This window comes from Hemiscyllium ocellatum, chromosome 39 (assembly GCF_020745735.1).
Source record: "Hemiscyllium ocellatum isolate sHemOce1 chromosome 39, sHemOce1.pat.X.cur, whole genome shotgun sequence".
Lineage (NCBI taxonomy): Eukaryota > Metazoa > Chordata > Chondrichthyes > Orectolobiformes > Hemiscylliidae > Hemiscyllium > Hemiscyllium ocellatum.
The window spans coordinates 14,879,442-14,894,629 of record NC_083439.1 but is presented as its reverse complement, the minus strand read 5'-3'; the positions used below and the strand labels follow the sequence as shown (position 1 = coordinate 14,894,629).

The 15,188-nt window shown below is 42.0% G+C and overlaps 1 protein-coding gene across 1 annotated transcript in view; it reads left to right on the top strand.

The window, feature by feature from the left end:
* Positions 1–15,188, top strand: part of LOC132834190 (cytosolic carboxypeptidase 4) — a 248,579-nt gene that overhangs the window by 161,276 nt on the left and 72,115 nt on the right. Inside the window, exons 19-20 of the mRNA XM_060852856.1 lie at positions 11,785–11,914; positions 13,371–13,502. Of these exons, the coding sequence (XP_060708839.1) occupies positions 11,785–11,914; positions 13,371–13,502 (262 nt within the window). The remainder of the gene's footprint in view (positions 1–11,784; positions 11,915–13,370; positions 13,503–15,188) is intronic.

Sequence of the window (15,188 nt, the reverse complement as noted above, 5' to 3'; positions counted from 1 at the left end):
CCCTTCCATACTTCTGGGGCTTTTATTCTTTCATGGAATGTCTGTCCAATCAGCTAAAGTTGGCAGATTTCCTTCCTGAAAAGATATTGGTGAAAAGATAGATTTCTGCAACAAACAGTGATAGTTGTCATGGTAGAAAAACAGACTGTGTGCTGGAAAGAAATCGAGTTAACCATCTGGTCTGATGGAAGCAAGTTCATGTTAGTTCTGAAGAAGAGACAGTATCTCTCTTCCTCTCCTCAGATACTACTAAGCTTTCCCTCTCTCTAAGATTTCCTGCATCCATAGTATTTTACTGTGTCTAACTATCACAGTCAGCATTACTGAGACCAGCCTTTCATTTGGATTAACTCTAATTAAATAACTCTATTAATAGAGTTTGTATTTCACCCACTGGCCTGAAGGGATTTGAACCCATGTCTCTATAGCAGTAGCCAAGATTTCTTGATTGCTAGTTCAGTAACAACAGCAGTAGCACTATACCATCACTTCCCCAGTACCACACAAGTCCTGTTTCTCTCTGTTTCATGTCTGCAAAGAGCCACAACGTGTTCGATCGTCTATTGTCTCTCTGTCTGGAATCTGTGCTAGCTTTTTTTCTCATCAGCTTGCTGATTGCTGACTTCCTTCTCCTTCCTGGGTTGCCAGCAGCGTTTGATTCATCCCACACTTGACTTTTTCCAAAGTTCAACATTTTTCTCTGGCCTGCAGGTTGCTTTGCACTTTTCGCGGAGCCGAATTGGTGAATTCTGTTTTTCCCACTGCATCTTGTTGATTGTCACTCAACTAAAATCAAAGTCAAAATGTTTAAATGACTAGTTGACCTGAGAATAATGATCTGGTCCTGACATTTTCTCCCATCGCTGTCCTGCTTTGGGTTGTTCGCTTTCACAGTTTCTGAAAATTGTAGACTGTCTTCACTTGCTCATTGTGAAGGGTCATTTGTAGCAATTCTCAAGGGGTGAACATAGAAGCCTTGTCTCTATATTTTGCTTATTGCTCATATCACATGATTTTCCATGATGTCAGTTGGTGTGGAATAAATACTTCACTAAATAATGACTTTAGGCTTCAGACCAACAAACAGCTTTATGAATGAATGTAATGAGCTTAGCCTGACAGCATATGATCTATGGACATTAATGCATAATGCAGAGGACAGTGAAACTTACATTTCTATTCTGTAAATTGAGGAGTCCTATATCTTGTGAAGTATTGTAATTATTTGTGCACTGAAATCATCACAATCATGCAATGCTTTATGATTTTATCATTTATTTTATTTTAATGATTGTCCATAATGGTGTTATGAATTATGATGACTTGCATTATTTGTATTGTCATCACAATTCGGCAGCTGCCACTATGATGATTTTTCAATAAACCAATTGTCATTACAGAACGGACTGATAAATGAGGCTTAACAATGACACATGACAGATTTTCAGTAATCATAAGCTTAACTATCCTTCCATTGCTGACACACTGTAACAAATACCCAGTGGGCTCTTGTGGTGCAGGGTTTGTGTTACTCCCTCTGAGTCAATGGGCTTGGGCTCAAGATCCATGTATCATATCTATATCAAACACTTGTACCTGCTACATTAAACCTCTCGAATAAAGTCCCTTAAAATGAACCTGTAGTGACTTGATGCTGCTGATCACCTTTCTGGTTTATTTCCCTTCCTGTGATAGCTTATAGGTAGATTTCTCATAGGACAGGCTGGTGAATACAAATTGCTGCAAAAGACATAAAATTAAGTATTGCTTAATCTAAAGTTGAACTGCCAATCAAACATCTCTTGTGGGTATTATTTCAATGTATTAGTATTTGAACCGAGAAATCTGGCCCCATTGCTTGGATATGGGTCACCGTCACAGTAGGGCTAAAATTCTTCAAATTTCCTATCAGAAATGTGGCTATTGCAACACTCTGACCTCGAAAAGACATCACCCCTGGCCTTGTCCCCAACCTCAAAACCATATGAAGCTTTTAGACTAATGACTGACTGCAGGTGGAATGTCAGAGTACAGCATCTTGCTTCTTCATTGGGGGATGGCTACATTTTTGAAATGGTTCTCCACGGCTGTCCTTGCTTCCAGTCACATACTCTTCATGGGGAAAGATCTACTAGGGTCCTCCCTGTAAGTCCACCTTTTACTGTTTAGTAAAGGAAAAGTAGTCAGGATTTCTGGATGGGAGTGTGCTAAAGCCCCTTTTGATGATGATATAATGACAGGGGGTTAGGTTCTAAAAGGTGTCATTGGGTTAACAAAAAGACTCATGAGAACCAGGTCCTCCCCCAAATTCCGACTCCCTGCATTGGCTGAGCTTTTACAAACAAGAGACACTTCAGCCTTGATTTGATAGAATGGTGGAACAAGCTCGAGTGGCTGAATGGCCTTTACCTGTTACTCAGAATGAATATTCCTGCCTTTCAGCAGGTGGGTGGCATATCTGAGGAGTCTGGCTGATGATCCCAGGTTACAGTGGAGTTGTGGGAGCCCACAGAGGTGAATGTCAGTGTTACCGCAGTTCCCCTGTAAATGGAGTCACTTCAAATAGTTAGAGAATTCTTGGGCAGATCTTTGCGGCCTAGCTTCTTGATAAAAGCCTTGGGTGGTCCCCACAATCATCCATGCCATAGCTGGCACACTTATTCTCTGCATCCCCATCTTTTGCCCCAAGTACAACAGCTACATTAGGTCATGGGAGCAAGAACTCTGCCTGCCATTGGCCACCTTGGTTTCTTAAACCAATGGCAGCATAGCAGGCTGACCATACAAATCCATTGATGAAAAGAGGAGATGAGGTCAGGGTTATAACAAGAATTGGCCACTGTTGCTGCTGAATATCAGGATTCCCAAGACTGGGAGCCAAAAATGAAGGAGTTACTTTCCTGGACACGGTCTCCTATTTGACTGCCGCTCCACTCATCAATCTGTTCAACATGGCAGTTAAGGCTGTCAGTGCCAAGGGTCCAGTCTCAAAACTAACAGCGTGAGAGTCTCTGCAGCTTTACTGAGAGAGGAAGATGCTGCTGAGTGGGGTAGGTGACGGTGTGGGCACCTTGTGTCCACGTAAGTAAATCACAATGGAAAGGTGGAAGGTGGTCTGGCTCTAATTCGTGGGGAAACATCTCTGCTTGGATTGGTTGACTGTGGGGGTTTTTGATAACTCTTGGGCTTGCTCTGCCAAGTACTAAAACAGTGGCTGGTCTGATTGTGATCACAACTGCACATTCCTGCTTACCCTGATGACTTTTGACTCCCTTGTTAGTCGATAATCCACTTACCTCTGCCCCCAGACTATTCCCCTTCTGCACCAAATGCTCAATCCCCCTTTTCTTAGTTTTCAGATTCTGGTTGTAACGAAGAGGCAGCGAAAATGGAGTCTGGTGAATGAATAGCGCAGAAAACAGAAAGTTGCTGTTGAGCAAATTGGCAGTGACTCCTTACCATCATGAGTTTGCTTTTGGAATATTAATGTTGGTAAAGATTTATATGGAATAATGGTCTGCAAAGGCAGTATTTATGAATGATGCAAATGTCCTGTCAGGAAAGGTGAAGTTTTCGTTGCTCAGAAATCCAAATCCAATCCCCTGAATTTAAAGTAATGCTTTTATATTCTCTGCAATCTTGAGAGAGATCTGATTTAATTCCTTTCGGATCAGAGATTTTGATGTTCAGCAGAGAATGTGTTAATTAATTGGACATCACTACAAGACGTGGCTTTAGTTGGCTCAGGAAGTCTGCATTTCAGACACTGACTCTCCAGAAGGATACTAGAGTAAAGAAGTTTCAAAATACCTGGTCAGCAAGCTAATTACAAACCTCAAGGATAAATAGAAATCCACATACATTTATATTTATAGAAAACACAGGCTGAATGAATGCTGCACTGTGTATTGGCACAAAGCAGAACTGGAAGTAGTCCAGTTCATGTTCAGATTAGATATTTTTGCAAGCTTCATCCTCAGGCTGTTCAGAAATGGCAGAGATGAAGCTTTCAGACCTCCAGGCTATGAGCCTGCAGCGAGAGAATGTGATTGATCACAACCTTTAACCAACTGTTTGTCTGACACTTCGAAAATTGCCCAAGTTTGAAGCAACCTGAGCAAACTTCAGTTTGAGCAGTCTGAGTGTGCTTTACAGAGTATTTGTCTGAAAATTATGAAGTTACCATGTGTGCTGTTATTATGTGATCAAGGCAATGTACTGCTACACTAGCAATTAAACAACACTAACTCAAGATGAATGTCAAACATGTGAAACATCTAGACACCAACTGCATTTAAAAAAAGGCTAGAGCATTTGGTCCATCAATTCATCCCCATTATCTTAGGCGAAAAGAACTGCAATAATTTAACACCTTTCACAACCTTAGGGCATTTTAAAAAACTGCATACCTCATTGACTGCTTCTGAAGTGTGAAATGCAGCAGTCAATTTGCACACAGCGAACTCTCATAGAATCAAAGAGGCCTACAGTGTAGAAGTGGGCCATCTGGTCTATTGGGTCCACACTGAGCCTCTGAAGAGCATCCCACCCAGAGCCACCCTCCAACCCCCAAACTCCCAACCCTATCCCTGTAACTCTGCATTTCCCATGGCCAGTCCATTTAATCTGCACGTCTCTGGACATCTCACAAACAGCAACGGCCAGACAACCTGTTTTAGTAATGGTAGTCATAGAGACATCGAGATGTATAGCACAGAAACAGACCTTTTGGTCCAACCCGTTCACGCCGACCAGATATCCCAACCCAATCTAGTCCCACCTGCCAGCACCCAGCCCATATCTCTCCAAACCCTTCCTATTCATATACCCATCCAAATGCCTTTTGAATGTTGCAATTGTACCAGCCTCCACCACTTCCTCTGGCAGCTCATTCCATGCACGTACCACCCTCTGTGTGAAAAAGTTGCTCCTTAGGTGACTTTTATATCTTTCCCCTCTCACCCTAAACCCATGCCCTCTAGTTCTGGACTCCCCCACTCCAGGGAAAAGACTTTGTCTATTTATCCTATCCATGCCCCTCATGATTTTATAAGGTCACCCCTCAGCCTCTGACACTCCAGGGAAAACGATTCCAGCCTGTTCAGCCTCTTCCTATAGCTCATATCCTCCAAACCTGGCAATATCCTTGTAAATCTTTTCTGAACCCTTTCAAATTTCATAACATCTTTCCGATAGGAAGGAGACCAGAATTACACGTAATATTCCAACAGTGGCCTAACCAATGTCCTGTATAGCCGCAAGATGATCTCCCAACTCCTGTACTCAATACTATGACCCGTGCGATAGTTGTTGGCAGGGCACTGGGGAGAACTCCTCTGCTCTTCACTAAATAGTGTCATGGGATCTTTAACTCCATCTTGTTGTTAATAACAACTCTACTTTTGAATTCCAATTTATTTTTCTTTAACATGCTATCACTGGGGTTAGAATAGTGAGGTGGTTGATTTTGACTAGCACAGACTCAATGAGCCAATGGGCCTTTTCCTGTGCCGTAGACCTCTTTGACTCTCCACTTTGCAAGTACAAAGTGTTGTTTCTCAGATGTTAGAATAGATTATGGTCCATTAGTTAAATTCCAGGGAAAATGTACTCCAGTAGGTGACTGTGGGCGTTCTCGCTAATTGATAGTTACTGACAATTCACCCCCAGAGGCAGCTACACACAACTCCGTATATGGAAACACAGAATCAGGGATAGCTCTTCATATGTGTGGAGTGGGACCCTGGAATACCCGGACCATAGCAACAAAGGGAAGTTAAACAGAAATTCAAGTCTAAAATAAAACAAAAAAAACTGATGCTATAAATCTGAAACAAAAGCAGAAATTGCTGGAGAAACTCAGCAGGTGTGGCAGCATCTGTGCACAGAAAGCAGTGTGTTTTGGGTCCAATGACCCAAATTCTGAAGAAGAGTTATTAGAATTCAAATGTTAACTCTACTTTCTCTCTTCACACATCCTGCCAGGCCCAGTAATTTTCTCCAGCAACTTCTGCCTTTGTTTCATAAATTCAAGGCTGTTCTGTCAATTTGTTAGGTAATAATTCAACTATATTTACTTGGCATTGGTCCATATCCCTCAACATCCTTACTGGAAAGCAACCTGACCGTTTCAGTCTTCATCAGCTTTCAGAAGCATTTTGTGAAAAAAAATTATACATGTCTACTGTCCTTTGAGAATAAGTTATTTTCTTTATTTCATGCCTGAATGGCTTAGTGATAAATTGAAGATAGTACCTCTCTGGTTCTGAAATACAACTTTATAGGATATAGATCTTTTCAGTTTAACCTTGTCAAATGACAATAAGATTTTTTACACCTGGGTGAGGTTATCTCAAGATTCTAAACTCAATTGAGTTGAAAGCAAATGTGTCTGTTGCACCACATTCAAAACCAATATATATTTCCCAAGTTACAATGACTAAAATTATTTGGACTATCCCAGTTGGGGTCTGATCAAAGCTCTGTACAGGTGAAGGATAATTCCACCCCATGCTTTGGAATATAGCCTTCTTGAGATCAAGGCCAACATCCATTTACCAGTTCTGAAGAAGGGTCACTGGATTCAAAATATTAGCTCTGTTTTCTCTTCACAGCTAATAGCAGACCTGCTTGGTCTATCCAGCAATGTTTTGTTTTTGCGTACTCCATTTGCCTTTCTCATCACTTTTGTACCTTTCTACGAATTGATCAGAGAGGGTTGAACAGCAGATTATCCCTTAAAAGCTGAGCTTTGATGGTACTATTGTCATGAAGCTGCTCCCTTGGCTATTTTTTCAGAGAGGTTGTAAACGATGTAGACTCCAAGAAGTCAGGAGGTGCAGCGTTTTATGGTCAATTTGGTAATAGCTAACAGATACTGCCTCAGATGGAAGGCTTTCAAGTTTAAAAAAAATGAAAGGGAAGTGGCCAGTTCTTCCAGCTCAGTATTTCTCTGGTTTGGCTTGGCTTTTAGCAGGAGTGTGGGAAAAGCTGCTGGAGCAAAGGAAACAGGTCCAGGCTTGTTCTCTCTCTCAGACTCTCACTCTCAGTCACCCTCTCTCTCTCAGTCACCCTCTCTCTCTCAGTCACCCTCTCTCTCTGTCTCTGTCTCTCTCTCTCTCTCTCTCTCCCTCACCTTCTCTCCTGTAAGAACATGTGTTGTGGGTGTTTATGGGGATAATTGCAAGTATTTGAAACTGCATCATTAAGTTGGGATAGTCTGTTGGGGTTTCAGACAGGTGAAGTTATTTGGTATTCAGTTCTGTTTTTGTGTATTGAGTTTGGTAATCTTGTAAATAACTTTCTGTTTTGTTTAAAACAAAGTGGGTTGATCAGTTGCGTCACTCCTGCTTAAACCAACAAGTTAGGATCTGAGCCGCTTTTCTTGAAATGTTTTGAGGGGTCTGGCCTGGTCCACAACACTGTGGTGACCATGGATGGATGAGGGTGGCATAGATGGAATCACAGCTGGCACTGATGTCTATGATCAGAACAGTACTGGCATCAGAAAGGTGGGAAGTGATCTTATTGTGCTACTATCTTTGAAAGCATCTCACTCAATACTGATGAGCATTCCCAGCTTTTATATCACCACATTGAAGGAAAGGCATTATTGTTCTGGAGAGACTAGAGAGAAGATATAAAAGAATGTTGCCTGGGCTGGAAAATTGCAGTCGTGAGAAATCGTTGGCCAGGCTTGAGTTGCTTTCCTTTGAACAGAAGATACTGAGGTATGGAAGAGTGAAGGGCTTGGGTGCAGCAGCCAGGGAAGACATAATCCCCCTTGTAGAGAGGTCAAATACAGAGGGTGAGTACAGATTGAAGGTAATCTGAAAGAATTAGAAAGGGCATAGGGAAACCACTTTCAGCCAGAGGGGATTGGTATCTGCCTGGCTTGGTAATTGAGGTGGAACCCCTCAATTCATTGAAAAGTATCCTGGTTTTGCACCTGAACTGTTGCAATTGGCAAGACTACACACCGCATGGTGGGGCTTCTTTTTTAAAAAAAATATTGTTTTAATTAATCTATTTTTCTAATCAATCTATTCAATAATGTTATTGCACACCACCTGGATCAAGTGGGATTTGAGCGCAGGCCACATGGTCTAGAGGTAGGGTCTCTACCACTGTGCCACAAGGGCAGGAGGGAGTGGAATTAGAACAGGTGGCAAATCCAGATAAGATGGTCCAAATTGCCAGCTCCAGGGCTGTAACTTTTTCAATGGGTTCCTTTCTTGCCTCTCTGCTTATGCAAGAGAACAGAGAAACAATCACCTGCTTATTCCAATCGCAGGAAATGAATATGGACAAATGATATTGAGGGAAATGAGCCAATCTTGTCCAAATTATTATTGACATGCCTGTTACCACAGTCTTCATAAGAGTTCATTTGATTTTTCAACTGTGAGGGGGGGGAATGAAAAAATACTCAAATGATTTAAATGTGATTTGCACAATAGTTTAATGCATGTTATGAAACCGTTTATTAAGTGCCTTGAGTTAAAATGCCTCCTCGAGAGAGAGGAATAGAATGCAGTGCACAGTCCCCAAACACTGGGTGGGAAGACATTATTAAACCATGCACTTTAGAATTTAGCATTGACAGTGGGTCATTGGGGAAGAACTCCATTAAAATCCCTTTATTAATTTTAAAAACCTCTCATTAACAATTCAAATTAGTTTGAACAGTGGAAATAATTTAATTAGAAAGTCAGATTTCCTGAATTAATTTTTCTGATTTGAGGAACCTGGTTGCTTATATTACATTTCTGTTTTCTTGTCTTTAGAAAATGAACCCTGAAAACTACTGGTCCAAAGACAAATAATCCCTCCCCAAACCCACTCCTCACAATTTGCCTTTTTAAATCACTCATTTTAGTTTTCCTCATGCTTTTGCTTTGAAATGTTTGCTCCAGGCACTTCTACTGAGACTGTGACACACACAGGAAGTGTTGGAGGTAATCAGCAGGTCTGGCAGCATCTATGGGGAGGGTGATGCGAAATGTTTCTCTCTCCACAGATACTGCCAGATCTGCTGAGTTTTTTCCAGCATCTGTGGTATTTTGTTTGTGTTCCTCTGTCCTGTGTTTTGTTCATTTACCACTATCACCATCTGCTTTGACCTGCATGTCGCCCTCTTCTCTCAGGTGGGCGTAAGTGGGTACTGCAGATGCTGGAGATTAGAGTCAACATTGGAGCAGTGCTGGAAAAGCACAGCAGGTCAGGCAGCATCTGAGGAGCAGAATTCCTCAGATGCTGCCTGACCTGCTATGCTTTTCTAGCACTACTCTAATCCCAACCTCTTGTATCATGCAATCCACCTGTCATCTCTCCACCCCCAGTCACAGACCTTTCTTGTCAATGTCCCACACCAGCCCTTGTCCTAAACATTATTGCATCTCTCACCCATCCTCTTTTCCGCTGGAAGGTCACTAACTTGAAACGTTAACTCTGTTTCCCTCTTCACACATGATGCCAGATCTGCTGATCTTTTTTTTATGTTTTCTAACTTCATTCAGGTTTCCAGCATCTGTTGCATTTTATTATTCTATTAAGACCAAAAATAACAATGAGTAATGAAATGACCTTAAGTTTCAGCTGCTGGAAACCATGGGAGGGATAGGCACCAGGTCTGGGTGCTGGAGACTCTCCCTGGGACACTCACTTGCAATTATCTTGTTAAATTTTTAAAGGGAAACACACCATGCTCAAAGTGCCTGTTGTCAGCTGGAGGACAATTGGCTGCATTTGAACTGGGGAACCCAGATCAGGGTGAAAGCTCAGATGGCAGCAGTACTTTCTCTTGTGGCAAAACAGCAGCATGGTGGCTCAGTGGTTAGCACTGCTGCCTCACAGCGCCAGGGACCTAGGTTCAATTCCCACCTTGGATGACTGCCTTTCTGTGTGGAGTTTGTACATTCTCCCCATGTCTGCGTGGGTTTCCTTCGGGTGTTCGGGTTTCCTCCCACAAAGATGCGCAGGTCAGGTGAATTGGCCATGCTAAATTGCCCAGAGTGTTAGGTGCATTAGTCAGGGGTAAATGTAAGTGTGGGTGGGCTACTCTTCGGAGGGTTAGTATGGACTTGTTGGGCCAAAGGGCTTATTTCCTTACTGTAGGGAAACTAATCTAAATGGGTCATTGTAGAACTGGAACATGAGTAGAATAACACATATGGGTGTCATTGTCCATTTGGGTTCTGAGCATAAGCCACATACCAGAGCTTTTAAGGTGCAGTTAGTGATTATATGTCAATACCATCAGATAAAGACTTATTCCATGTGGAGCAGTTATGTTAACCTTACTTCACCAAGTTGGTCATTTTTCACACATTCTTGCAGACAGTGAGTTCTATTGCTGCCTGGGTGGTGGAGCAGAAGGGAATTGAATGTGCAAGAAAAAAATGGGAAGCCAGGATGGATCCTGGACGCTGTCCCTCGATTGATCGAGATCTCCAGGTGGGGTAAGAGACAGGGCAAAGTGTAGATTGGCAGCCCCACATTGTGGAAGCTGTTTGGGCACCCAAGATGGAGGCTGCTATAAGGAGAGCCCACTCCTGTGGACCTCATCAATCACTCTGTTCCCCAATTACCAGCAGAGCCATCGACCCTCGTCCATTTACAATTGTAAATAATGATCACCTCCCTGTGGTCTCCTGATTGCCTCCGCCTTAGCTGTGGGCACAGCTGCTGAGCTGCTGGCTCCCTTATTGAGCCATTTGTGCCAGGAGCTGGTCTTTAATTGGATGGCATCAATTCGGAGGCTAGCTTTGACAAAATTGTTGAGCTGATCCATCTGCTGTCAGCCCTGAATGTCTGTAGAATGTTTAGTTGTGGTAAATACAACGATTTCTTCATCTGATTCTACATAGATACACTCCCAAGGAGTTATTACTGCACGGTGAGGATATTATGCACTGGATAGTGAGGATTTCTGAGTACTCCATCTGACATTGCTAATGATGACTAAAACCAATCGACCCAGACTGGGAATGAAAGCCTGAGACTCTTGCCTGAAACGTTTGCCCCAGCTACTAACTGAATTGGATCAGTGAACTAGCCTGGGAAATACTATCATTTTTAACAATGTGTTCTCCCAAGGCGCTTACTGGAGCTGAGAGTTGTGAGTGATCATGTTAAATATCTTGTGCTGACATGGCTCACTGCATTAATCTTTAACAATGCTGGTGCCTATTGACCACAATAATGTATCAGTCAGATGTGGCCTTGGATTCAGTGTCATGGCCATCAAAGCTGAGTCATTCCCCCTTAGGGGTCTAGACCTGTGTAAAGTTCAGTGTCAGGTTCTGGTGTTTTTATTTCAAATCCCATTACGTGTAAGGCACTATTTGTTCAAGGAACTCTTTCATTTCACTTGTAGTTGGGAAGAAATTTTTTTAAAACATCATTTCAGGGATGAGGGCATTGCTAGCTAGGCCAGCATTTATTGCCCATCCTGAATTGCCCACAGGGTCAACCATGTTGCTGTGGGTCTGGAGTCACACGTAGGCTAAACCAGGTAAGGTTTCCTTCCCTAAAATACATTAATGAACTAAAAGGGTTTTTCTAACAATCAACAATGGATTAATGGTTATTATTGGGCTCTTGGTTTTTAATTGAATCCAAATTCCACCATCTGCCTTGGTGAGATTCACATCTGGATCCCCAGGACATTTCCTAGGTCCCTGGATTACCAGCCTGATGATAATACAATGAGGCCATTACCTACCCCTAGAATTAAAGTTGCACGTTTGCACTTTTATCTCACTTATATGATTTTTCTTTTAGCCATCGCTGCTCTTTGAGTGGAGAGGATTTGAACAGGCAATGGTCCGATCCAAAGCCTGACCTTCATCCAACTATTTATCATACAAAGGGTCTCCTCAGCTACATGAGAAGTATTGGCAAGACCCCACTGGTAAGTGTTAGTGACTTAAAGCAGGTGGGACAAGGAGCATGACCAATGCAGGGGGATTAAAAACCCAGAATATACTTTTCCTGTACTTGAAGGAGCCAGCCAGTGTTTTGTCTGTGAAGTCTGGGATTGTTCCCTCTGCTACGATGTTGCTGCTTGTTATAACGTACCCTTCAAAAGGTGAAGTCCCCATTTGTTCAGTTAGGCAACTATTTCAACAACTGAGGAAAAGTTGTATCAAACACAAAAAAAACCTCCAAGTAATGAAAACAGAAGTTGAAATTTAGCAGACAAGAAGAACAATAAAAGATCCTAAAGAAAATAAGAGGTGCAGAAAAGGATTTTGAGGAAATAATTACAAAGGTATTAAAGCTAAGAATACAGCTGCATGGAATATAATTAATAGGACAAACATGGGAAACTGGTATGTGCGACTTTGAATACACGCACGAAAGCTATAATGGTGAATATAGACATTGTGGATTTGTTAAATTACTCCATTGTATTTGTTTTCACAAGGGAATCAGAAGATTAAGTACCAACAATATGAAGGGGCCAATAAAGCAGTCTATGGTCCCAGGAGACAAGAACATAAGAATTAGAAGCAGGAGGAGGCTATTTGTTTCTTTTGGCCTACTCTGCCATTCTGCTTTGATTCTGGTCTTAATTCCACTTTCTTATCTTCCTCCTGCAACTGTTGCCTCCTTTATCCTCCAGACATGAGTCTTACTCAGCCTGGGTCTGTACTTGATGGAGTTTAGAATTACTGGTAGGGAGTCTCTTTGAAGCTTACAGAATACTGAGAGGCCTGGATAGAGTGGACCGCGAAAAAGGCATTTCCACTAATAGGAGAGATTAGGACCCAAGGGCACAGGCTCAGAGTGAAGGCAAGACCCTTTAGAACTGAGATGGAGGAGAACCTCTTCAGTAAGAGGATGGTAATTCTGCAGAACTCTTTGCTGCAGAGGGCTGTGGAGGCCAAGTCATTGAGTGCAATGGAGACAAAGTTTCTTGATTGGTAAGGGGATCAATAAGCAGGAGAATGGGGTTGAGAAACATATCAGCCATGATCGAATGGCGGAACAGACTCATTGGGCTGAATGACCTGAGTCTGCACTGCATCTTATGGTCTTAGCTCCCAATGATAAGCATAACTCAGGCTGAGAGCTCACTATGCATATAATCTAACAACTACAGATGGTCAGGCGAAAAGCCCATAATACTGCATTCTGAATCTGAAAATAACAAGGATTGCTGTTTTGTCTCAAACACTTAATTCTGACTCTTTGTTTGCTGCTCTGTGACTGATCCTATATAATTATTAGTCTGTGCTCTTTCAGCATACTGTTCCTCAGCGATAGTTAGTTTGATACTGTTACATATATCTTAATGGCATTCCGATGTTTTGAGTGCTGGTGCATCCAGACTCTCCTGAACTTACCTATTGGTTTTGTACCAGGTTTATTGTGACTACCATGGGCATTCACGGAAGAAGAATGTCTTCATGTACGGATGCAGCCTTAAGGAGACACTGTGGCAGGCAAGGTCCAGCATTGACACAGCAACATTGAAAGAGGATATTGGATATCGGGTAAGTATCATCATTACATTTTCCTATCTAGTGGCTTGTTGGAATATTCGGCTCTCCAGTTAAATGCTTTTGGTTATATTAAGAAATTAACTTTTGTGGAAATCTGAAATAATTACAACTCCGCTCATGATTAAATTTCCTGAAACCTTTGTCTACATGAATATATATGTTTTTAGTCAACACTCATTGATAAGATTGTGGCCCTACTGACAAGGCCAGTTAATTTAGTCTTTCTTCCAAATTGTCCTTGAGAAGTTGGTGATGATCCACCAACTTGAATTACTCTACTCTGTGTAGAATAGAAGGTACATCTTTCATGTTGTTAGTAAGGGATGTTGTCAGGGCTTTTGGAGCTGCCTTTGTTGTGTGCAGTGCACTCAGCACTTTTTTGAACTCAACATGGATTGAAATAAGATTTCTGAAGACCGCCTTCTGTTACAGCATAAATGACTAGATGAGGCCGAGGTGGATCATCTGCTGAGCATTTCTGGCTGAAGATGATTGCAAATGTTTCAGGCTTCGCTTTTGCACTGACTTGCTGGCTGTGTCACCATTGGGAATGAGGATGTTCAAAGAACTTTCCCTTTGCATTCGTGATATGATGTGGCTGAACTGCACAGCTCTGTCCTGAACTATTGGTTGCACAATTGCTTGGCTCTTTCTATCACATTCTGCTTCTGCTCTTTAGCATACCTGTAATCCTGTGCAAGACCAGAAGATGTCAGAGGAGAAGTAGGCCATTCAGCCCATCATGTCTGCTCACCCATTCAATGAGATTATGGCTGATGTAATAATCCCCAACTCTACTTTCCTGCCCTTTCTCCACAGCCCTTGATTGCCTTATGGATTAAAAAAAATCTGCCTTGAATAAAAGTAGCGACCCAAACTCAATAGCCCTCTATGGTAAAGTATTTTCACCAAGATTTTAGGTACACTTGGTGTTATTCCTGGCATGTTGTTCTGCACTTCACATTAAACCTGATGATCCCCTGACTTGATGCTAATGATTGAGTGATGGACATGTAGGACCATGAGGAGACAGTTATGATGGAATTGCAATCTCCTTTGCTGATGATAGACAACACCTCACTGATGATTAGTTTGAGTTGCCAAATCTGTTCTGAGTCCATTCCATTTAGCAAGGTGGTTGTACAGTCAGTGTGTAAGACAGGATATCATCTCCACAAGTCCTGTGCAGTGGTCACTCCTACTGATACTGTCATGGGCAAGTGCATATGCAACTGGTGAAGATAACACCAGTGTTTCAATCAACACTCCCTTTCCTTTGTTGATCACAGCAAGCAATCCCTTCCCAGTTCCAGTGCATTTATGTTTTAAAATTAGTCGATTTAATAACACTTTCTTGGGCTAAGAAAATAGTGCAGTTATATTAGTTACTAAAATGTGAGGAAAGATAATAAATCATGACACACGTATACACAGGTTAGAAGTGAGGAAACACAATGGTTAATGGTTGTCATATTTCACGATTTTGGAGGTGCCGGTGTTGGACTGGGGTGTACAAAGTTAAAAATCACGCAAAACCAGGTTATAGTCCAACAGGTTTATTGGTAGCACTAGATTTCAGAGCGCCACTGGAGCAATGCAGAAGGAGCAGTACTCTGAAAGTTAGTGCTTCCAAATAAACCTGTTGGACTATAACCTGGTGATGCATGATTTTTGACA